The sequence below is a fragment of the Sitophilus oryzae genome, unplaced genomic scaffold (assembly GCF_002938485.1).
Source record: "Sitophilus oryzae breed Bouriz unplaced genomic scaffold, Soryzae_2.0 scaffold_213_pilon_pilon, whole genome shotgun sequence".
NCBI classification, from domain to species: domain Eukaryota; kingdom Metazoa; phylum Arthropoda; class Insecta; order Coleoptera; family Curculionidae; genus Sitophilus; species Sitophilus oryzae.
In genome coordinates this window covers 7,663-32,526 of record NW_022146767.1, presented here as the reverse complement: position 1 = coordinate 32,526, position 24,864 = coordinate 7,663, and the positions used below count along the sequence as shown (strand labels likewise).

At 33.2% G+C, this 24,864-nt stretch overlaps 3 protein-coding genes across 4 annotated transcripts; 1 reads left to right on the top strand and 2 right to left on the bottom strand.

The window, feature by feature from the left end:
* Positions 1 to 247: 247 nt before the first annotated feature.
* Positions 248 to 17,950, bottom strand: LOC115884214. Its single transcript, XM_030902717.1, has 3 exons — positions 17,863 to 17,950; positions 10,622 to 10,951; positions 248 to 1,081 (listed from the first exon to the last, which is right to left on the bottom strand). Exons 2-3 carry the CDS (start codon positions 10,935 to 10,937, stop codon positions 849 to 851), a joined length of 549 nt encoding a protein of 182 aa, XP_030758577.1. The 5' UTR covers positions 10,938 to 10,951; positions 17,863 to 17,950; the 3' UTR covers positions 248 to 848.
* On the top strand, positions 2,475 to 4,727 carry LOC115884213. Its single transcript, XM_030902716.1, has 2 exons — positions 2,475 to 2,838; positions 4,019 to 4,727. Exons 1-2 carry the CDS (start codon positions 2,491 to 2,493, stop codon positions 4,670 to 4,672), a joined length of 1,002 nt encoding a protein of 333 aa, XP_030758576.1. The 5' UTR covers positions 2,475 to 2,490; the 3' UTR covers positions 4,673 to 4,727.
* LOC115884212 (putative nuclease HARBI1) lies at positions 2,832 to 5,573 on the bottom strand. Of its 2 annotated transcripts, none has more exons than XM_030902714.1 (3): positions 4,939 to 5,573; positions 4,726 to 4,877; positions 2,832 to 3,869 (listed from the first exon to the last, which is right to left on the bottom strand). In XM_030902714.1, exons 1-3 carry the CDS (start codon positions 5,273 to 5,275, stop codon positions 3,054 to 3,056), a joined length of 1,305 nt encoding a protein of 434 aa, XP_030758574.1. In that variant the 5' UTR covers positions 5,276 to 5,573; the 3' UTR covers positions 2,832 to 3,053. The 2 variants fall into 2 exon arrangements, with proteins under 2 accessions (XP_030758574.1, XP_030758575.1); XM_030902715.1 differs by having other exon boundaries at positions 4,726 to 4,841; positions 4,939 to 5,570.
* Positions 17,951 to 24,864: the final 6,914 nt, after the last annotated feature.

Here is a 24,864-nt window from a genome sequence, read left to right as displayed (position 1 = left end):
GTACAGGCTAGACTGTATTCAAACACGTATCGTCGCTGTACCAAAAGAATAACGGCTGCCTTTATCGACTAAAGATTTTAATATAGGCTCGATAGAGGTTCTATACTGTTTGGTTATACGGGTAAAAATAAAACTTCAACACCCTGTATTTCTGAAACTAAGCATTTTAGAACATACATTTATACGAACTTTTTTACTTATTTTTATCTGCAGAATAAGCTGCCGAAGTTTCAGGAATACAGTTCGGACCACCCTACACAATAATAATACCTATTTACCCTATACAATATCTGTCGATGACATGTCAGTTGGCTTCTGATCGTCAGTATAGTTTTTTTTATTTATTTTTTATTCTTTTTACTCGAATTCTTCATTCAGAACCTCGAAATTAGTGGAATAAATTCAATTATACTTACTAGCGTTTTCAATTATAATTACTAGTGGAAAAAGTTAATAGTTTCTAAAGTTTTTCTACTAATTGAAAATTATTACACATACCAGGAACCAACATCTACGGTAATGGAAACCAATTATTTATTAATGTATAAATGAATATCTCTTTTAAAAAAATATATTCCAAATTTTTTTCTTTTTTTTTCTTTCTTTTTTTTTTCCTTTCTTCTTTTGAAATAATTTCTTTTAAAAGATAGTTAGATTAGTCTCTTTATTCACTCATTAGAAGATGTTTATTTATAATGTACTCACTACTCACACTGGGTCAATGAACGTTTATTAATTACTTATAGGTTCTGAAGAGAGCTGTAAACTAGAACTGACCTATCATTTCTAGGCCTTCTGTGACGCCGTTTTAATTTCACCACAAGGATTACTTTGTCAATCAACCGCTTTCAATTTTCCTCTTCAATTTGCCTCAGACGCTTCAAAAGAGATTCTTTCTCCTCTTCTTGGTATTTCTGTCGTTGTAATTCAGAAGCAATAGCGACAGTGCTTATGACGTCCGTCATTTGGTTAATACGTTTCATATGTCGATAGAGAGGTACCACTCTTACGTTTGCTCTCGTTTTCATATTTACCTTACTAAGCACTGGCCCACAACCGTCGTCTCTAACGTATACCAATCCTAAAAGTATAAAGAATAAAGCTGTAAAATCGGTTGAATGAATGAAACGTTTGAAATCGGCACATTTTTGAAGTGAAACTTCTTTACGCGCGATGGGAGTAAAAATTCAAGGACGCGACACACGAACTAGCGTTACGCGAAACGTCACGCCAACATCGCGAAGCTTCAAAAATGGTATAGGTCTTGAAGCGTCGTAACTCGGGCCCTATTTGAACTAGGGAGATGTAATTCGGAATGTAGATATACCGGGTGGCCAACTAAGAATGGACGCCGGCTGTATCTCAGAAACTACTTATCGTATAACTTTGGGAAAAAAATTCTATTAAGTAAATCGACCAAGATAAATCGCTGGAAATTATTTTCAAGTTCGAAAAATGCCCGCTAGGGGGCGTTTCTCTAATAGCCAATCTAGCCGAAATATGCAGGTGAACAGGTATTTTAAATATTACTATTGTAATCATCGAGAAAATTGTAATTTTTTGATATAAAGTATTTTGTTATAAAGTATCTCATAAAATAAAGTGGTGGGAAAAGGTTAAACTTGCATTTATTAAAATATGGATAACTCTGATTTAGGTTATGCGATTTAAACAAACTAGGGCTGGTTTAAAAGAGCTTTTCTTCCTTAATGATCTCCAGTATAAATTATGTTTCCACAATTTCTTTCGTGGTAGCTATAGGGCGCTGTTGACATCATAATAGATATTGCGCTTTTGCATAAAAAATTTAAATAGGAGGCTATACTTCTCTTTGCACACTTAAATAGAGCACAAAATTTCCAAAATATCAGCGCAAACCGCAACTTTCTATCTTCTCTCTAACCGGAGATATTAAGAGAACAAATCATGTTAGGTTGCCGCTTAGGATTATATTGTCTAAAAATTGTAGTAGTAGGCTAGAAAACAAAAAAAGGTAAATTGGTTACGTCAAAATAACAAAACGTATAAGTTCAGTTTTCATGCATCCGAATTTCGGGCGTTTTCTTAAAAAAAATGACGTCATCATTAATTATTTGTATTTATGTAACATTATCATCCATCCATATCATTTTTACGAATTTCTTGATTAATTATACGTAAAGGTACTCGCACACTTGTACACTTTTTGTATTGCGCAATCTAAAAAATGTCGCCATTCCTAAATTTAAATGTGAGACTATCGTTGCAACTTCAAAAATTGCGCAACAATCAAAACTGTACTACATTTTTTCATCTTGCTTACACTTCAGAAATTGCAATGTGTGAACAGTCAAAAGAAATAATATTGCGCAACATATAAATACACCGACATGTTGGTTATATGATATGTCGCAATATTACTACTTGTGCAACTTTAATGTGTTGTTTGTTGTTTGAGGTTAGAAGTTTTTCATTGAGTCGAAGTAGATTTTAATAATAATATCAAGAAGTATGTCAAGTTACAATAAAAGCAAGTGGAAGTCGGAGGACACTTTACATTTAATAAGTTTAATAGAAGATAATCAGTGCTTATGGAATGTGACATTAGCTGATTTTAAAGACAGATTAAAAAGAGAGAAGGCAGTATGTAACATTGCTTCTGAATTAAAAATATCTTCTGAGGATGTTAAAAAGAAAATACACAGTTTACGAACACAGTACACGAACGAACGTTCTAAAATGAAAAAGTTTAAAAGCGGAGACAGTACAACTGATCGCTATAAGACTAAATGGGAGTTTTATAATGCTTTACAATTTATGTTTCAACACAGTTCAGCAAATGAAACGATTGATTCCATGGTAAGTAAACATTTTTTGTATTACTTTCTTTTAAATATAAAGCATGTCCTACATTATCCTGGAATGTCTTGAAATAAAGGGTATAGTAAAGGGTATTGTATACATAACTATGCAGGCAGTTAAACATTATTGAATTCTGATCGGACTGGTAACAAATTAACAAGTTTTATGAAATTTAAAAGGGCTTCATTTTGTATGGAATTATCTTGTTATATTTAAATGTAGTTTCTTTGCCATGGAACTTCCCCTTCCCGACAAAAATAATTTTTATATTCATCGCGTACATTTTTTGCCTCTAGGCTTATACCTCTTGGTATTCTTTCTAAGGGTACGAAATGCTGGCTATTTTCTTCGTTCCGCCAATTACCTCTTATTATTGTACCATCTTCATTCTCCACGTCAAAAGTTCCTTGAGGTGCATACATGTTTGCTGATTCTTTACGTGACATAATAAAATTATGAAGGGCAGCGATTGCACACACAATTATTTTCATCTTTTTTGGAACTAGTTCCACACTTCTTCTTAAAATTCGAAATCGAGCAGAACATATTCCAAAAACGTTCTCAATAATTCTTCTCGCACGTGACAAACGATAGTTAAATATCCTTTCTTGTATGCTCTGATTTCTAAAAGCAAACGGTTTCATAATATGCGGCTGTAATGCAAACGCATCATCTGCTACGAAAACAAATGGTACTGCAGTACTTCGTCCCGGTAAGGGTCGTTCATTTGGTATATTCAGTAAGTTATTTGTAACCGCATCTGCAAGTGAACAGTTGCTGTAAACTCCACCATCTGAGTCACGTCCTGGTGAACCAACATTGATATAGGTAAATTTGTAATTGGCGTCGGCTAAAGCCATAAGAACAATACTATGAGCACCCTTGTAATTAAAATACAAACTGCCACTATTCGGTGGTGCTTTAATATTTATGTGTTTTCCGTCTAGCGACCCAAGACAGTTAGGAAAATTCCATTTGGTATTGAAATCATCTGCTATTTTTGTCCATTCAGCTTCAGTGTTTGGCATCTAAAATTGAATATAAATTAATACTTGGGAACTCGGTTTAAAATACTTGAAGTTATAATCATGCCTTAAAAATATTTTATAAAAAATAACAATTAGATTTTAACATAGATGATATTACACGTATTTTAATTAAGATCATTAATTTTCAGAAAATGAGAGTGAGTGCTACAAATGACGACCAGACTCATGACGTCGGCGACGCTGGAATTACGAATATGGAAGACGATATAAGTAACAAAGATGCAGAAAATGATGATCCTGGGGAAATTCATAGTCAACCGCTATCGCAGTTAAATTTGCCTTCGCCCTCATGTTCTCAAAAGCCTAATCATTCTCAGCAAAGATCTTTAAAAAGGAAAAGAGGAAAAACTGATCAGCAATGTAACGTTGATGCTCAAGAAGAGGCAACGATTGGCCATTGCCTTCAAGTGCTAAATGCACCACAGCGTGTTACAGATGAATATTCAACATTTGGCGATCATGTAGCAAATGAACTAAGGCTGCTAAAAGACGTGGAAGATGTACAGTTTACTCTAAAAAGTTCAATTCTAAAAGCGATTTTGGAGGCCAATACAGCAGCACATGCTGCAAGAAAATATAAAAAACAGTCATCTGCATCTGCAACACCACTGCTTTCACCTAACTTGTCGAATGATTCTCCTTTACTAGTAGAAAATTTACAGCCAGAAAATAGTGTGTCTTCCGGCGATAAATTTTATGATAATGCACCGACATATACAGTGCTGCTTACGCAGAATTTTTCCGATGCGAATCTCACCACTGATAACAATTTGTTAAATTAAATGCCTACTTGATTTCTGTACTATTTTCATCAATAAAAATAAGCATTTTATACCTTTAAATAGTCATCCTTTAATACATCGTATATTGCTTTGCATACCTCTGGAATTATTTGCGACAGAGTATTTGTTGGTATTCGAAACAAATACATAAGGGACTGGAAGCTATCACCTAAAATGATTTTTTTTCTGAGGGCACAGACTTTTACTAAATAAAAAAAAATGATTTTTTTTTCATCTTTTGGTTATTATAATACAGTAGTACTTACCTGTTGCTAAATATCTTAATGTTACGACAAGGCGCTCAGCAAGTGTTATCGCTTTCCTCATAAATGTATCCTTTTTTTGTATTAACGGGGTTATTTTTTCTAATAAGTAATCAAAATCGTTACTGGACAACCGCAAGAAATTTTTATAGAATGCCTCGTCGCCTTCTCTTAATTCTTTTAACAAAGTATTTGTTGCTCCATATCGGGAACGATTCTGAATCCATTTTCGAACCCAAATTGTCCTTTTTTTACGATACCTGCGTCTTCTATTTTGTCGTCTTCGCAGCAATATAAGACCTAAGAGGGCAGCAGCTTTTATTTGTTCATCAGAATACATTATCAAAATATAATGCACCACTGTGACATTAAAAAAAGCAATACAATATGTCACGTAGACACCAAGAAAATGAATCAAAGTCTATAGAGCAACTTTTTAATAGAGTTTCGCCATAAAAAGTGGCCATTATGTGTGAGTAGCCCTGCAACTCTAAAAAATGTCTTGACATTTTTAGGTTGCGCAATTCATTTATGTAGCAATTTTCGGCTCAATTTTGCCTCCCGTGTGAACAGATCGAGCAATTTTATAATGGCGCCAGAAGAACTTGCGCCACAAAAGTGTACAAGTGTGCGAGTACCTTAAGTAGTTCTTAGATTAAAATGTCCGAAAGTCGGACAATCAATAATTTTGTTAAAATTTCTAGGAATTTAGTGCCGCCATATTGCTTTTAACAGAAAATGGCCGAATTTCGTATGGCCGAAAACTAGTGGTTTATTTCATGTAACGTCATTTAGTTATTAATCCAAGTTCGTCCTTGATTTCACTTGTTTTCGTGTTTTACCTGTTGTTTGTGTTATTTATTATTATATTATAAAGTTTATGTCGTTTGGGTCACTTTTCATATAGCACCGAACGAAGGTGCGAATCTTAACAATATGCACTACTGGTCCAAATCTACCCTTGATGCAAGTAGTTTAGCACCAAGACCGTTGGTCGGTAAATGTTTGCGCAGGTATTCTAGAATGGCGAATGATTGGACTTTTTTAATTATCTGAATGAAATGAACTATCCATAATTTCTTAGAAATGAATTGCCAATTTTATCATGATGAAATTGCAACAAATGCAATTTCACCAGCATGGATGCATTTAGTGTAGTTGAGGCAGTGGAACCGCTTATTTTGCTATGAATGTGTGGGGCTTCTTTGATACCACCTACTTTAGTAGATAGAGACGCTAGAGCGGCATATTTCCATGGCCAGCTGGGTCATCGGATTCAATATGCCTGGGTTTTAATTTATGGGGTCGAATCAAGAACGAACATGGATAAATAGTAATTAAATGGTATTAAAATGAAATTAAAATATATGTTTTGATATTTTGACGTAACCAATTTACCTCTTTTTGTTTCCTAGCCTACTACTATAAATTTTAGACCATATAATGCTAAGCGGCAGCCTAACATGATTTGTTCTCTTAATATCTCCGGTTAGAAAGAAGATAGAAAGTTGAGGTTTGCGCTGATATTTTGGAAATTTTATGCTCTATTTAACTGTGTAAAGGGAAATATAGCCTCCTATTTAAAATTTTTACGCAAAAGCGCAATATCTGTTATGATGTCAAACAGCGCCCTCTAGCTACCACGAAAAAATTGTGGAAACAAAATTTATACTGGAGATCATTAAGGAAGAAAATCTCTTTGAAACGAGGCCTAGTTTGTTTAAATCGCGTAACCTAAACCAGAGTTATCCTTATTTTAATAAAAGCAAATTTAACCCCACCACTTTATTTTATGAGATAGAGCAAAATACTATGTATCAAAAAAATTACAAATTTCTCGATGATTACAATAGTAATATTTAAAATACCTTTTAAAACACCTGCATATTTTTCAGAAAACCCCTGTTTTCTGATTGGTTATTAGAGAAACATTTCATTTTTCGAACTTGAAAATAATTTCCAGCGATTTCTCTCGGTCGATTTACTTATTATAATTTTTTTCCCAAAGTTATACGGTAAGTAGTTTCTGAGATACAGCCGGCTTCAATTCTTAGTTGGCCATCCGACAGGGTGGTCCAAACTGTATTCCGGAAACTTCGGCGGCATATTCTGCAGATAAAAATAAGTAAAAAAGTTCGTATAAATGTATGTCCTAAAATGCTTACTTTCAGAGATACAGGGTGTAGAAGTTTCATTTTTATTTCGATTTTTTCTAAATAATTTCTGAAGTAACGTCAATATTTGGTTGAAAATAATTGGTGTCTGGGAGTTTTTTGACATGCGAGATTTGATTTTGGTGTCAATATGACTCCTACTAGTAGAGGGCGCCACCTACATGTATTTTAACTGTTTTGAAGCGTAATAACTTTTTGTTCGTACCTGTATAAAACTACCGAGCGGAAAAAATTTACATCTCTGTGACTTTTTACGTAAAAAATATCCCTTTGAAAAAATCGCTACGAGCAACCGTTCTTAAGATATTTAAAATGGAAATAGACAATACATGTCATTATTGACGAAAAATAAACACGTTGAGTACATAGTTATTTCACTGAAACAGTAAATTTGGGAATTTTTTTTAAATTAATCATAAATTTTTCTGCAAAAAATAATGATAAAACAGTTTCTGTTGAACTTTTGGCACAAAAACTTTTGAAATTTATGATTTCAGTCTAATAACTATATTTAGTCAACAGGTTTAATTTATGTCAATGACAGGTATTGATAATTTCGATTCCAAATATCTTGGAAACCATTACTCGTAGAGATTTTTACCAAGAGACCTTCTTCACGTAAAAAACGTCGCAAATGTGTATTTTTTTACTCAGTAGTTTTATACAGGTACGGACGAAAAGTTATTACTCTTTAAACCAGTTAAAAAATATGTAGGTGGCGCCCTCTACTAGTAGGAGTCATATTGACATCAAAATCAAATTTCTCATGTCAAAAAACTTCCAGAGAAAAAATTGAAATAAAAATGAAACTTCTACACCGTGTATTTCCGAAACTAAGCATTTTAGGACATACATTTTTGCGCACTTTTTTACTTATTTTTATCTGCAGAATATGCTGCTGAATACAGTTTGGACCACCCTGTATATGTCACTGTAAATGTCCCAAATGCGGTAAAACCTAGGATAAGCGCGCTAAATCTAGGATTTACCAAAATCAAGTGGTAAAAGTTCGAAAACTTTATTTTGCTTCCATTTCGGACTTTTACCGGACCCAAACAGTAAATCTTGTGTATTTTAGTAAATCCACCCAAACAGTAAATCTTAGGATTTACCACATCGCATTGGTAAAAGTACGAATTATTTTTCTATAGCAACAATATCGACAAATTAAGGATGTCGATATACAAAGACATCTCTGTTTTTGTTTACTTAGGCACTGAAATTTTAACCATTATCGTTTCACGATATCGATTTTTGTAACGTATCAGTCTATTTGTTACTGTAAATGTCCGAAATGCGGTAAAACCTAGGATAAGCGCGCTAAACCTAGGATTTACCAAAAGCATTAACTAATTAGGTTAGCCTGGTTATTTGGAGGGTGTTGTTAATATATTGGTTAGCCTGGTTATTTGGAGGGTGTTAATGCATTGGTTAGCCTGGTTGCAACTTGTTTAATGCGTTCATGTGTCGGCGGTACGGCATCCAGGTTTCGCTCCCATATAACATGGTGGGGATTATTATTGCTCGGTACACTGCAAGTTTCGTTTTTGTGCTCAGGTCATGGGTGTAAAAAACCCTGTCTTTTAATTTCCAGAATGCTCTTGAAGCGCTGCTAATCCTGTGCTGAATTTCAGAGTCGATATTGGCCTTTTCCGAAATCAAACTGCCGAGATAATTGAATTCCGCTACATATTCTAGTAGTTCTTCTCCGATTTTTATAGCATTGTTGTGATCTTCCGGGGGAGTGCACATGATTTTAGTTTTGTCGATGTTTAGCTTAAGGCCCAAAGCCTCGTATGCCCAGGTATATGTGTTTAACATTTCTTCTAATTGCTGTACAGTTTTTCCAACTAGAGCGCAATCGTCAACGTATTGAAGTTCTGTGATGAATTTTGTACGTGTTTTTGCCCTGAGTCTGTTTATGTTGAACAGACAGCCATCATATCTGTATCTAATGCCCAATCCTCTCTCCTGCAGTTTGCTGTCCACTATAATGGAGAGCGCTGCCATGAATATGTTGAATAGGAGAGGCGCTAAGACACATCCCTGCCTAACTCCTGTATTTGTCAGGAAGGGATCGCTTAGTGATCCATGATGTGACACTCTTGACTGGTTGTTGTTATGGATGCTTTTACACACTGTAAGAAATTTGTTGGGTACTCCGAACTTTTTCAGAATTGCCCAAAGTGCATCTCTGTTCACAGAGTCGAAGGCTTTTGTTAGGTCGATGAAGGCAACATAAAGTTTAGACTGCTGTTCTTTTACTTTTTCCTGTAGTTGGCGGATGGACAAGTTGCAACAGAGACACCTTAGACAACTCTTAAGAATCAAATGGTTCCATTACGTCTCAAACGTATCGGTTCTTGAAAAAGCTAACTGCGAGAGTATTGAAGTCATGGTTACAAAATCCCGACTAAGATGGGCTGGTCACGTATGCAGAATGCAAGAAAACCGCATACCAAAATCACTGCTTTACGGTGAGCTTGTAGACGGTAAGAGGAGGCCAGGTGGACAACTCAAAAGGTACAAGGACATTTTCCACGAAAACTTAAAGGGAATTAATGTGCAGAATGAGTGGGAAGTAGCAGCTCACAATAGAACTCAATGGAGAAGAATTGTAAACTCACTTAACAGCGAGAACCAAAAAGTTAAGAGGCAGCAAAGCAATGAGATTTTTGAATGTCCGGAGTGCGGTAGACAAATAACATCACGTATTGGGCTTTTCAGTCACAGAAAAGCTCATGAAAGAAAACGCCTTGCGTGACCATCTTCTGATGCGTGTCAAATACTCGTCAGCGAGTAATGGCAGTATGTATGTATGGTTAGCCTGGTTATTTGGGGAGTGTTAATGCATTGGTTAGGTGGTTATTTGGGGAGTGTTAATGCATTGGTTAGGTGGTTATTTGGAGGGTGTTAATGCATTGGTTAGCCTGGTTATTTGGGGCGTGTTAATGCATTGGTTAGGTGGTTATATTATTGGTGAGGTTGGTTGGTTTTTACTACCACTTGCTTATTCGTACTTTTACCAATGCGGTGTGGTAAATCCTCTACGATTTACTGTTTGGGTCCGGCAAATGTCTGAAATTGAAGTAAAATAAATAGTTTTCGGGCTTTTACCACATGTTTTTGGTAAATCGTAGGTTTAGCGCGCTTATCCTAGGTTTTACCGCATTTCGGACATATACAGTAACATATATGTATAATAGATGCCTCTAAATGGAGGAAAACAACAGCATTTTTCTTAATTGAGGAGTTCAGATAGTAATTATTTGCCCTGGCGCCTCTCAGGCGCCTCGCGGGTACTTACGTCTGTAAATCACACGTGAGTACTTAACGGTTAATATGAAGCGGCAAGTTAATTCAACTGTAATGCTGAAAATAATTTATACAGATGGAGCAGGTGCCTTTATACAAAAATCCAAATTTTTCAAAAAAATTCTATCACCGGTTTTCCATAAACGCCTAACGTGCCCATGCCTTTCATCTTTCATGTATTACTTTTTAAGACTCACCCTCTTTTACCAATACGCACGTTTCATAAACTGGATCATCAAAACTTAACGCCATTGCTATGCTCCGGTTATCATAGGACTCAAATATGGCCAAAGGAAACGCTAAGAACTGGTCAATTTCATAATAGTCTTTGTAAATTATTGGCTTTATCTCATTGGCGTTTTGAACAGGAATAACCGGTATGGGTCCCTTATTGTCGTGACCCTCTCTTAATACCGGTACCATGTACGAAATAGTTAGAGGACCACACTCTTCACGATATGTTTTAACGACATTGTAGCAGTATGCCTGGATTGACTGACAGCAATTTCCCATCTGGATCTAGTGGTCTAATAACGGAATAAAAAGAAATTATACAGGGTGATACAAATTCCAAGTATTAGCATTGGTATTTCGGAAACCGCAATACACTCGTCGGCACGAAAAACGGGCGCATTAATACAGGGTGGCGCCTCTCATACGTCGCGGAGGCTCTAAGGAGAACGACAGTTTGTATTGAAATAAAATTTCGTGAGCATATGTAGGTTAATTCAGAGCACTTTTTAAAAATATAGACAGTTCTACAGGGTGTCCCAAAAAAATTACATATCAAAGTTGTGTTTTTTGTAATGGAACACCCTATGTATTAATTCATTTTCGGATTCTGGAAGAAAAATAAAGGTGAGTTTTATAAGAGTAATAACACATATGACTAAAATGTAAGGTTTTTAACATATTTTTTTAAATTACAATAAAAACTACCTAAATTGGAATTTACCCGGTATAGCTTAATATGTAGTTAAATTAACTATTGCACTTTAAATCAAATTAAAACTTGTTCCAAAAACTTATACAGGGTGAGACAAAATTAATATTGAACATTGGCTTTAAAAGCATGTTATTCTTTTATTTTTATTTAAACAACACCCAGTATATTATTCCGATATTCAATGGAGAATTCATGTCTCTTCAAAATACTATTAAGGTTGTCTACCCCTCAAACAAAGATATTCCTAGATATTTTCATTTACATGATTTGATTTGAGTAGTTCTTTATTATTTGATAAAATCTAGGTTTTTGGTGATATGTTTGACGTTACTTCAACATAGCTGTCAAATTAGTCCAACTTTAACAACTAGTAATCAATTTGTGTCAGTTAAAACAAAATTCTCAGGAATTTGCCGAAAATGCAAACTGAATGCAGTAATAGAAAACTTAAAAGCTCCTGATTTTATCTAATCTGGGTTTTTTTAATGGATATGTTAAAGACAGTCAGTGTTTACAAAACTCGACCAACTATTTTCGAAATCATGAGAGAAATTATTGTAGCTGCTTTTCGAGGTAGAACTCCACATAAATGCCTTTTAAAATGAAAAGATCCTTTTGAAAAGACATCATTTTATGCAGTTAACAGGAAAGGAAGCATTTTGAGGATTTGATTTCATTTAGCTAATTTTTGTTACATAATTTTACGTTTATATTTAGTTTTAATTCTATAATAATTAAAATATGTTTTAAACTACTGTTTTACTTACTCTACAATCTTCAATTTTTGTTAAATTAACAAAAGGTATATCACACAGCCACCTAGATTTTTTTAAATAATACAGGCTCAAAATCGTAAAAATTAAAATATCTAGGAAAATCTTTGTCTGAGGTGTAGGCAGGTTTAATAATATTTTGAGGTTATATAAATTTCTAATTGAACACCGGAAAAATATACTGGGTGTTCCGTTTAAAATAAAGGAGTAACTTGTTTTTAAAAGCGACTGAGAAATTTTCCATATAAATTTTCTCTCACCCTGTATAACTTTTCGGGTCAAATTTTAATTTGGTTTAATATACAATGGTTACTGTAATTAAATATAATGTTATACAAGGTCAACTAAAATTTAGGTAGCTGTTATCGAAATTTAAAATTTACTCTTCATTTTCACAAAATGGGAAATATGTCAAAATCCTTAGATTTTAGGTATATGCTTCTTTAATAAAACTCACCTTTTTTTCCTAGAATCCGAAAATCAATTAATATATAGGGTGTTCCATTGGAAAAAACACAACTTTGATGTGTAACTTTTTTTGGGGACAACCTGTGTAATTCCATATATTTTTATAAAATGCTTTCAATTAACCTACATATGCTGCCAAAATTTCAGTTCGATATAAACTACCGTTCTCCTTGGAGCTTCTGCGGCGGATGAGAGGCGCCACCCTGTATATTTGGTTCTGGTGGGCCGATTTTGATGATTTTTAAGTATCTAGTTTTTAGCTAAATTATTTCAGTTTTTAGAGTCTTTCTCTAAATTAAAAATGAAAATTTTTGTCTGTAAGTTATACGAGGGAAAACAAAGTAAATCAAAAAATAGCTGCAAAAGTTATAAAAAAGTGTCCTAGAAAACTATAAAAATATTTCTATCACAGATATAACAGATAATAAATCGAAAAATAATTATAAATGTTATACAGGGTCGCGCACCTCATTCGCCTCGGTTGATTATACGAAAACGGAAAGATGTTGAAACAAAATATTTATGGGTATATGTGGGGAGGGAATATACACAATTTAAAATTATTTTGAAATGTACAGGGTGTTTCAGAACTAAGATCCATACCAAAGTTATATTATTTCTTATGGAACACCCGGTATTTTATTTCATATTTGAATTCTTGGGCAAAAGATAAGGCATTTATTAAAAGGGTTAAATATGTTTAAAATCTTTGGTTTTTGAGATATTTAAGGATATTTAAAAATTCATGCTACATTAGAATAGATTATTTACACCCTGTACAGGGTGGGTCAAATTCGACGCTTTTATATGGAAACACCCTTTTCTATAGGAGCTAGACAAAAACTAATATCGGTGTCTGGAGCTCAATTTTTATCAAAAACATGGTGGTAAAAACCGCATATCGATATCTGTTACCGTTCCGGAGTTAACGAGGTGTTTTTCAAAAATATGCATTTTTAACAAATCGCTGTAACTTTTTTGCTATGGAAAATTTTGTATTTTTGTGAAAACATTTCCGAAGCATCTTTTTACATAGAATATGATGGTTTAAGTATAATTTTTTTAAAATTAATAATTTAAGAATTATCAACAGAAAAATTGATTTTTTATATGGGACACCCTGTATATTTTTAATTTATCGAAAAGAATTTAAAATCACCTTTCCAAAAATATAACACACTTGATATTGTGCTCGATTCCTCTTCGAGATATAGAGTATATAAAAACTTGCCCGTTTTAAATAAGTAGGCTTTGAACGGCACCGGCTGTAATTCAAAAAAAAATCTAGCTATGAGCATCAATTAAAACGAAAATAATATTTGCTATAAGAGATGCAGAATTTTCTAACAATTTAAAATATATTTAACCAACATCAACACATTTAAACTATATCTAATAACAATAAAAATATGATGATTTGATTTGACTAGCAAACCAAGACATGATATTTGGCTACAGGTGTTCGACATATCGACCGTCTTCTGTTATGGATAGACGGGGCAGTTTTTGAACAATTCTCGCGGAATTCATTAACTCAGTGGGGGTGAAAGATACCCTCTCATAACTGCTAAGTATTTCTAATTCTTGTTTATATTATATGGAAGAATAAGGAACCTTTATTCTTCCGCAAATATATCCATAGGATTAGATTCATGGGCAATAAGTCATGCGGCCTCGACGGCCAACGGCTGGGATCTTGGTTAGCTATTCAATTATTCTTGAAATTGGCTGCAAAAATTTGCTGATAACTTCAGCGTTTAGAGGCGGTGCGCCGTCTTGCTGGAAAAATATGTTTTCGAGTTCCATTAAGGACATATCATCAATAAGGAGTCCAAAGCCTACTAGTTAAAAGTGACAAACTTTTAAAAATTCTGTATTTCGAAGGGGATTATAAGAAAATATCAAGTGTGCTATATTTTTGGAAAGGTAATTTTAAATTCTTTTCAGTTAATTAAAAATATAGAGGGTGTCCCAAATAAAAAATCAATTATTCTGTTGATAACTCTTAAATTATTAATTTAAAAAAAAAATATACTTAAACCATTAAATTCTACGTAAAAAGTTGCTTTGGAAATGTTTTCATAAAAATACAAAATTTTTCATAGCAAAAAAGTTACAGCGATTTGTTAAAAATGCATATTTTTGAAAAACACCCCGTAACCCCGAAACGGTTACAGATATCGATATGCGGTTTTCACCATCATGTTTTTGATTAAAATTGAGCTCCGGACACCGATATTAGTTTTTGTCCATCTCCTATAGAAAAGGGTGTCTCCATTTAAAAGCGTCGAATTTGACCCACCCTGTACATTTCTTTTCAGAACTAATTCCTGTCCTGACTTATACACCAGAGAAATAAACTTTACTGAAAACTTTGATTGCTTTGTTTAATGTATACAGGGGTATCAAAAATTGCTGGTCTATTTTAAATATATATTTTACATAAAAACTTCGTTATTTCAAATAGAACACCCTGTATTTTTTAATACAAATCGAAGCAGATTCAAATGCTCTTTCAAACTATATTAGGGTTTCCTATACCTATCTATCTCAGATTTTGAATAAAAAGCGATTTTTGATTAGATAAAGGCAATTTTCTAGTTGAAGTTAGTAACTCTTTTCAAAATCGACATTAGTTTATGGACATTATTATTTAGATTTATAACAGTTTACTTAAATTTAGCTACAATAGTTTAATACTTATTAAACTTCATTATTCATCATTTTATCAAGAAAAATAAAGCAGTATCTGCTGGCGGAACGAATGGATATGTTACTAGTGATTTTATTTTGTGGCCTCTTGCTTCTTAGCCTCAAGAGCCTATGCTCAAAGATATCCAAATAGGAATCTTCCTGATAAGCGTTCCTTGAAAAAATACTTTTCTATTTCGCAGAGCTATGGTAGTGTTTTTTTTAAATATGGTCTATTAGGCAGAAACCTGTCATTGGAAGTAAAGAAAATGAATTGACATCCTGTAACTCTAAAACTATGCCTTTCCAGACCCATCTGTATAGGAACTTTTTTTTATATTTTTTGCTGAGGATGAGTAAGTACTTATTTAAAACTTACTCAAGTTAATGATAATAATTTTTTTAAAGGTTGCTATTAGACTTGGGTCAAGGCAAATTAATAAAATTGCGTTTATCTCATCAAGGAGGCCGAAATCGACAAAATATCAAGACACAACTTTTAATCGACATTAAACAGCTTACAATATTTCGCTAACGAGAGAAAAAAAACATGCTTTTTCAGAAAAGTATTCCAGTGATAACCCATATGCACGTCCCTGGTGAATATAGCGACACTTTTTTAGCCTTAAAATATGTCGTATTTATAATAACTTTAACCCTCAAAATTTCATTCGAAACGCTCAAAGTACTTGGAAGAAAAGTATCATAAATCGAATGGATATTAAGATTTTAACACTCTGCAGCTAAGAAACAAAGCAGAATCGGACCTATGTTGATATGAAAAATAAATCTTATTTTTAGGCCCCACGAGAGATGGCACGTTTTATCCAAAAAAATCCTTTATGGGTATTTCGCCACTGCACTGCAAGAAAAAAACAAAACAGAACATAACATAAATAAACATAACATACGTAAAATTTAAAAATAATCATACAGAAAGTTTGGGCTTTTTGGTTTTACCTTATTAAGTAATTGTTATCAGGTAGTAATTGTTAATTTTGAAGTTTAACCATTGCCTGGAAACTTATATGCTGAAATTTTGATAAAATAATTTAGTACACACTAAAAACACGGTATGTCGCTAGTGGTAGGAAAAATAATTTTTAGAGGTTACTAGTTTATTTGGTTGCCTGTGATATGCATATACAGGGTGTTTCCTAATTAATCTAAAATATAAAAAATCGTTAGAAAACGAATTAAGTCGGGCTCTTAATAAGTATATTTATTTTTTTCTTGACAACCGTTTGATGAACAAGAAAAACTCAAAAGATCAATTTTGTTGAAAAAGGATGGCCAGTCAAGAAAAAATGTTTTTTTTTTAAAAAGCAGTGGTGTACCATTTATGTTAAGCAAAAAATCGATTTTTTAAATTTTTAACACCCTGTAGATCAGAAAGGAAGTACTTTAGACCCAATGGTTATATAAAAATTGTTTTAAGAACACATGAGGAATCACACCATAATTTTTTTAGCCTAATTCGAAAACACCCTGTCTATTGTCAACTTGACAATGACTGCTGATAAATCAAAAAATACCTTTTCAGTGAAAAAAGCCTGATTTTTGCAGGAAAAATTTTGATTTTTATTGAATTTGGGTCTGCGTTTGCAAATAATCGTTTGTTTTTAATTTTCTATCTATCTAAATTTTAAATATCATAGTCAGAAATAGTTTTATTATTTATTAACTGTAAAAATGGTGTTTTCTTGTTGTGTTGCATCTTGCAAAGAAACTAACAAAACTGCAAAAATGTACGTGTTTCCAAAAGACGATAAGGTATGTATCTTAGATAAAAGAAAAATATATGGTATGTATTCGTTGTTTGATTTTTTTTTCGTTCGCTTTAAAATCTATAAATCTCGGTCTATTCATTAGACAGCCAGTCGACTTACGATCATTTACATGAAACTCTGTAAAATAAATAAAAAATAAATTGTAAAATATATATATTCTTATGTAACTTTAAAAATAAATCCTTTGAATTCAAATATAAACATAAAAAACATTTACAGCAGAAAAGGCGAAGGCGCTGGGTTAAACGTAGTCTCCACTAAAAACACGGAGGGGCGCTTTGACCCAAAATTTTACTATTAAGTTTCATATCTATCTTAATAGTAGATTATTTTCTTTTATCTATGAGTTTAACTTAATATAATGTCATTTTAACAGAACGTCAACGATTTCTTGTAGACGTATCTGTTTTAAAAAGTAAAGTGTTCTTGAATAGTTCAATTTAAATATTTTAAATTCGAAACGTTAAGCATTTTTTTCTTTGTTAGGCAAATTTTTATTACTGTAAACACAACTTCTGACAAGCAGCATCCGTTTAGGTTTAACGCAGAAGTGTTTACAAAGAATAACTATTTTATTTTGTAGATTTTTCTTGCAGTGCAGTGGAGAAATACCCATAAAGGATTTTTTTGGAGAGATGAATCCGCCACATAGATATAGACATTTTTTGGCACATGTTTTGTGAAACACCCTGTATAAAGATTATGAGATTAACAACAATTAAAATATCGGGAATCAAAGTAAAAGCCATGATACCAAAATGTTAACTTACCGAATGGAAATTGTTATAAATAAGTCACAGTTTCGCACAGGCCAAGCAAATACCTACTAAATTTGAACAAAACATGTCAAAGAATTTACCAGCTTGGGCCTAGATATTATAAAAAACGATCTACTAAATACCATTTTTTTGTACCTTGTTTTTAGAGTAAATGGGTTGTTAAAAAAATAACCTCTACTTTAGGTTTGTTCCAACCAGCATTTCGGGATCGTTTCGAAATCGTACTCGAATCGGTTTTCTTGCACTTTGTTAGCATGCGCGGACTTCGAATAGTTTCGTGACGGTGCAAAAAGTATCAACGTTGGAACGCTTTGTGGGTTGTTTTCGGGACTGTCAAAAGTGTCAAGCGTACGTGTATCGATCGGTTTTTTGTTTTTGTTTAGAATTTCATAACATAACCCTATTATTTTTGTTAGCAATTTGCAATAATAATAATTACTATTCTTGAAATGGAGAATCAGAATCCAGTAAGTGTTGGCAAAGTGTTGGTAAGTGTTGTTTTAACTGTATACTCACTACTCACTTACTTATCTTCTCTTTTATGATCCTGATATGCGTAGTTTCATGTTATTTCATTGCACTGGTAGAATCTTTGTACATTATTTTATAAATAAAAAATGAATTAAAATTTCCGAACGATTTACTCCACAGAAACCCATAAGCAAAAGTATAACGCACACGTATTCGAATTCGTAAAAAATAACCAAGACAGATGCATCAACCGGACGCCGGACCAGAATCAGCTGTTAAAAATCGATAATCCCTGCCAATATGCTTTAATGCGCAAGTTAACCCAAACAGTTCTCAATTTGGACCATGTACCGAAATTACAGTTCTAAAATTGTAACTAAACGATAGGATCGCAAATAGGATCGTCCGATAACCGTCAAATCTCGGTTGAAACACGTTTGAATTACTGCACATGAACGTGATCGTTCGGTGACGGTTCTGCGGCGGGTTGGAACAAACCTTTTGATAAACGATTATTGACGTAAATTAATGAAATAAAATAATGATAAATACAGGAAGAGATATAATTTGGTTAGCTTCTTTCTGAATGTCTTATTATATCTGAATAAATTAAATAATAATAATAAGACTTTTAAAAATTGTTAAGGACCAATTTTATTATACAGGGTCCCTGATATGTGTGGGAACTTTTCAACATACAGATATATTCATAACTATACAGTGTATCCCCGGATTGTCTTTACAAGAGAAAAAAAAATGTATTATTGACATTTTGAGAAAATGCATTCTTCATTATTTTTTTTAAAAAACATGAAAATATAGTACTAAACATTTAAAAGCGTGTCTATGGTAATTTAATTCAAAGTTTTTATTCTTTGATAGATTGTTATTGAGAGAATTTTAATTAACGTCATATTTTATGCTGTTTTAAAATGTTAAATGAGCACAACATTTATTTAGTTAAGGGCCCATTTCATTAGTCCGAAAAAGTAGCAAAATAAGGGTTCGGCATTTAATGTTTGACGTAAAACTGGCTAGGTATTTTTACAAAAATGAAGAAGGAAATTAAAGATAAAGGATTATACTATATCCGTATTGTAGCACATTTTTAAACAACTTCTTTGTTTTTAAGATTTTGATGGTCAAATAATCAACAAAATATTTCTTATGTTTGGACTAAATTTTCTTGAAAATAAAGACATAATTTAAAATTCCGTAGCAATACGGAAATAGATTGAAGTTTTGTTGATTACAGTGATATATAATTTATGTGGTTTTGTCACAAATTGCTCGATATTTTATGGCAAATTCTGAAGCTCTGCAAGCCTTAATCAAGCGTTAATCAAAGCATGTGTGCTTGGAATTTTAGATGTGACTTAACACGACAGTCAAAGCTGTAGTAGGTCTACTAACAGGGCATTGTAAGCTAAATAGGCATCTAAAGCTGATGGGATTGACAGACGAAGCTATGTGTAGGTTCTGCCAATCTGAAGAAGAAACGTCAGAACACATTTTATGTCGGTGTGACGGCCTGGCAAATGTGCGGTTCCCGGTAATAGGCAATGATAGGCCATTGCCAAGGACCTACATGGAGGGTTCAGTCTCCAAGTTGCTAAACTTTGCGAAAAGGATAGGACTGGAGAATGTAATCTAAGGATCAGAAGAGGACCACAATAGATCTGAGAAGGTCGCAGTGGATCAGGCCGAAAGCCACCTCTAAGAATCTAATCTAATCTAACACGACAGGACCGGGCTACATTTTAGGCAGATTTCTGAAATATAATATATATTTCCTTCGGTCACACACCCGCTTTACCCGACCCCTGAGAGCAACCCGAAAGTACATCGTAATCTTAAATGCTAAATGATACGGAAAGGGTGATAATAATAGTTATCGGAAAATGGGATACTCTAACAACAGCAAAAATACGACGTTAATCAAAATTAATAATAACCACCTATTTTATGCAAAGGGATACTTACCTTCATCGAGCAATATGCGAGATTGACCGAGGCTACTCTTCCTTGAACCTGGCTTCCCATATCCCAACGGAAGTCCCATCGGTTCAGGAACAGCTGAGGGAACTTCGAGGAAAGACTCTGCATGGAAGGTATGCCAACAAAAGCCAGGCAGAAGGAATTGATAAAAGTGGATCTATACAATTCCTTACAAACATTAACCTCATGGGAGAAACCGAGGGCTTCATATGTGCAATACAAGTGGTTAGCACTAGAGCGTATCGGAGGCATATTTTAAAACAAAACATACCAACTGACAAATGTAGAGTATTGTAGCGTTTTTTAAACAACTACCACTGCGAACGGCAGCTTTTCATCGGAGAGCAGTCGTGGATAAGGTATTTCACTGGAAAGAAAACTAATTAAAAACAATAAACAAAAAAAAATAGATATTGGGCGCCAGGCATGTACAGAGAAAGAAAACACAGTTGTATAATACTTAAAACTAATGACTATATTTATTCATGATGAATTCTGATGGTAAATAGCATTGTACAATTTTAATAATTATTATAGTGGTTATTTGTTGAGTAAAACTATGTATGTAAATAATATTAAATATGTTCTATGAAAAGACTATGAAAAAATACAATGCGTGTAACGTTATAGAAAATATAAGAAAAGTAGCATTACTTTATTTAAATTGTTAAATTTTATGCGGTGTTAAATCTGATGTGTTGCAACCTGTAGATTCTAGAATCTATGTCTCGTTATTCATCTGTTAATATAGCGCAATAATAATATCTATAGAAAGTAATACTATTACAAGGCGTAATGCAATGAAACCTAAGATCTAAATTATATTTTAAAGATTATATCGACATAAATGTTCTTAACAATCTAACCACTGAACATAGTCTGTACGATATTACTTAAGATGTACGTTATTGTTTAAGACTGAAAATATAGAAGATCTAAAACATAAAAACTAGAACGTAAATCTACACTTAGCTGTTCTTTATGTAATCTTGCTTCAAACAGTAGCAGCGTGAGGTGGTCTCGCATCTCTGTACTCAGCCATCCAACACAACCAAAGGAGCCAGCATGAGACACCATAAATTGGTACAGCCGTAACTAACTAGCTTACAGCTGGGAACGAAGCAGCATGGGACTCAAGCTACATCCACGCTGTGGCACTTAGATGTAAGAAAAAATCGTTCTTACTGGGGACACTCGTCCACAGGACATCTGTACATAAGATAATGTCTGTACATAAGACACTACCCGTACCTTGGACACAGTCCGTACCTTGGACACAGTCCGTACCTTGGACACAGTCCGTACCTTGGACACAGTCCGTATCTTGGACCCTCGAAATACTTCCGAGGGCTCAATAAATAAGAAACAACATGTCCTTTCTTCCATGTGACATTCTGGAGGACAAAAGAAAAGGGACGCCAACGTGCCAGCAAAACACAAATACAAGTTGGGACATCCGTAACTCTACCCTGTAGCCTCGAAATAGCAGCTGATTCAAATTATACAGCAAGACTTAAATAATCACCATTTCCAAAAGCTGGGATACAACCGGGCGTCAAAACAAAGTGAGATTAAGCACGGAGACAGTTGACAGAAGCGATGTTGACAGCGCCTCCTCAGAGCAATAACAGGGTTGTGTCGAACGATAACAGGGTTGGCGACTAGGGAACGTAAAAATTACGCATCAAATAAACTATCCGGCCTGAACTATAGGGAATCCGTTGATGATAGGCCAGACATCATATATTATATATAAAAAAGACATGTAACGAACTAAAAACGTTACAGTATGTCATAAGATTAGCGAATCCATCCAACACATCAGCTCTGGATGTGAGTCTTGCGTCAGTCCACTACACGGAAAGATACGACAACATAGCAAAGATTATTCACCTGGAAAAGCTAAAGTACCTAAAAATCAAGAACCCTGAAAAGAAATATTATGAATACAGGCCACAAGAATTAGAGGAAAACCGAACATCATAAAGTATACTGGAATACACAAATACAGACAGACAGATCAGTAGTTCATAATAAGCCGGACATTGTTTGGATAGATAAAAACGAAAAGAAAGCCTACTTAATCGACGTAGCTGTACCACTAGATCACAACGTAGTCAAAACTGCAAGGGAAAAAATTTCGAAGTATCAAGACTTGGCTTTCGATATGGGGCAAACCTATCATCTAAAAGCAACCCGAGTAATACCACTCGTCATTTCAAGCAATGGTCTGGTTTACATTGATTTTGAGAAGAACTTAAAGGAGCTGAAGCTACCAGAAAATATCATAAGTCAATGTATTAAAGCAGCTATTTTGGGTACGGTGAACATAGTCCGCAGAATAATGAACATGGAGCCTTGAATGGAAATATTCCGGCTAGTAGTGGGAACTATCGAATGAATACTATCGAAACATTCGATAGTTGCAATTCATTCGAATAATTCGATAGCTAGTAAAAAAACATTCGTTGAAAACTATTCGAATAAAAATTATCGAATAGATGCGTCATCTGCCTTGAAATATTGTATTCTAGTAATTCGGCAGCAAAAACCATTCAATTATAAAATTCATTCATTTGTGAAATTCATTTATTCGTCAGGATCGATTATAATAAAATATTAACTGGATTTTAGGGTTTCTTTCCGAGAAACCCGACAGCGGTCGGTGGCAATGCTAGAAAGAAGCCGGCATCTTTGATTTTTTGCGGAGTCATATAAAGATAAGGACACATTATTTTTTTTACTGAGGTCATTGAGGTGCTAGTATTTACACAGAAAATACATTATGAAGGGCGCTGTTGCCATATATTGGTATTAGTTGATATTAGCAAAGAATATTATTGTTTGGCTTTAGTTAGGGATAGTATGTCTATATATTTTGCATTTTTTTGATTAATATTCTGTTGTTAGGTTAGGTTAGGTTAGGTTAGATAATAAAATATTTTGGATGTAGGAAAATGATTTTTAATGTTTTTAAACAAAGACTAGTTTAATAAAAATAATAATAACAGTAATAATTTGTTATACCTATTAACAACAAAATTTAAAATAATTTAATATAAACATTTTTTTACGTAGTGGCAAAATATAAACAACAAATTAGATATCAAAATTATTTATATTAGATCCTATTTAAAAATAATATAGTCTTTAAATTTTTTGGCAACGTTGGTTTATTAAATAATAATAATTACAGAACTAATTTGTTATATTAACAACAAACTTTAAAATCATGAAATATAAACATTTATTAATTTTCTAAGCATGTAGTGTAATGGAAGAAAAATATAAATAAAAAATTAGAAATTAAAATTATTTATATTAGGTACTTTATATTATTATTTAAATATAATATTTACTTTTACTGGCATTTACTTTAAAAAATAAATGAAATATTTCTTCGCAAAAAACTACATGTAAGAGAATTAGCATAAACAAAATACAAACATCGTTAACTTTTTTTTTTTAAATTGGCACGTGTAAAACTTTCAATTTAATTTTCTCACCCCATAGTTTGAGTTCGATAACCATTTACTTAACCACATTACTTAAATATGATTATTAAGTTCAACTAATTCATATTATTACAACATCTAAAATACAAATATGTATTTTTAAAATTAATTCTAAGTTCATCTCATATCTCTTAAAAATTGCTACTTCTCAAAATTTCCCATTAAAAAATAGACCATATATACCATATAAAATAGAATAATTGAAAGATCGGGCTACGGAAAATCACACAAATTTTCGGAAAAATTTTGACACCTGCACACGCACACAATCGTCAATTAAAAAAAACTACTATTTTAGTATTATAAATATTTTAATAAACGCAAAAATAGCACAGTATTTATAAGGTGAAGTTATAAAAATTTGGAAGAACTAATAATGCACTGACGCATACAAAAATCAAACGAATACTAAATTTCATTTATCAAAAGCATTCGATAGTCGTGGCTCAACGATAACCATTTAGTGGCACGGCGAGGTTGTCACGTATGCTTTAGTATACAAATGAATGAACGATTTTATTCGAATAAAACCATTCGATAGTTGAAATCATTCATTCAGTAACCATTCGATAGTCTAATTCATTCGATAGTTCCCATCGCTAATTCCGGCGACATGTCATGGTACAACCGATAGAATCGTGAAAAAAAAACCATCTTACAACCTTTTGATTTTTAGGACTTTAGGAAAAAATTCAACCATATTTTCATGTTTTTATTTAATTTTCTCTAGAAAGGTATGGAAATTTGAAAAATTGTAAACGGGATTAACCATTTTACAACATACCCCAGTCAAAATAAACAGAAAAAAGGGGGTTAAATAACAATAATTCGCAGATTCCTGAGATATGGCGATTTCAAACATCGAAAATACTAATATGCACACATACTCGGCCGGTATACATCATAGGAGACTCACTTTAATAAAAATATTGTAACGGGTTTCGCCCATATAAATTGAAACACGTCATGATTTAATTGATTGCGCAGACGTATTCAAAAAGATTGACTC

Bases quoted from the DNA above. Each gene is read 5' to 3' on its own strand.
- LOC115884213 (XM_030902716.1), top strand. From the start codon at position 2,491: ATGTCAAGTTACAATAAAAGCAAGTGGAAGTCGGAGGACACTTTACAT. The intron at 2,839-4,018 runs GTAAGTAAACAT...ATTAATTTTCAG, and splicing joins ATGAAACGATTGATTCCATG to AAAATGAGAGTGAGTGCTAC.
- LOC115884212 (XM_030902714.1), bottom strand. From the start codon at position 5,275: ATGTATTCTGATGAACAAATAAAAGCTGCTGCCCTCTTAGGTCTTATA. The intron at 4,878-4,938 runs GTAAGTACTACT...TTTTTTATTTAG, and splicing joins ATTAAGATATTTAGCAACAG to TAAAAGTCTGTGCCCTCAGA. The intron at 3,870-4,725 runs GTATAAAATGCT...ATTCAATTTTAG, and splicing joins TAAAGGATGACTATTTAAAG to ATGCCAAACACTGAAGCTGA.
- LOC115884214 (XM_030902717.1), bottom strand. From the start codon at position 10,937: ATGGGAAATTGCTGTCAGTCAATCCAGGCATACTGCTACAATGTCGTT. The intron at 1,082-10,621 runs GTGAGTCTTAAA...TTATACTTTTAG, and splicing joins GTGCGTATTGGTAAAAGAGG to GATTGGTATACGTTAGAGAC.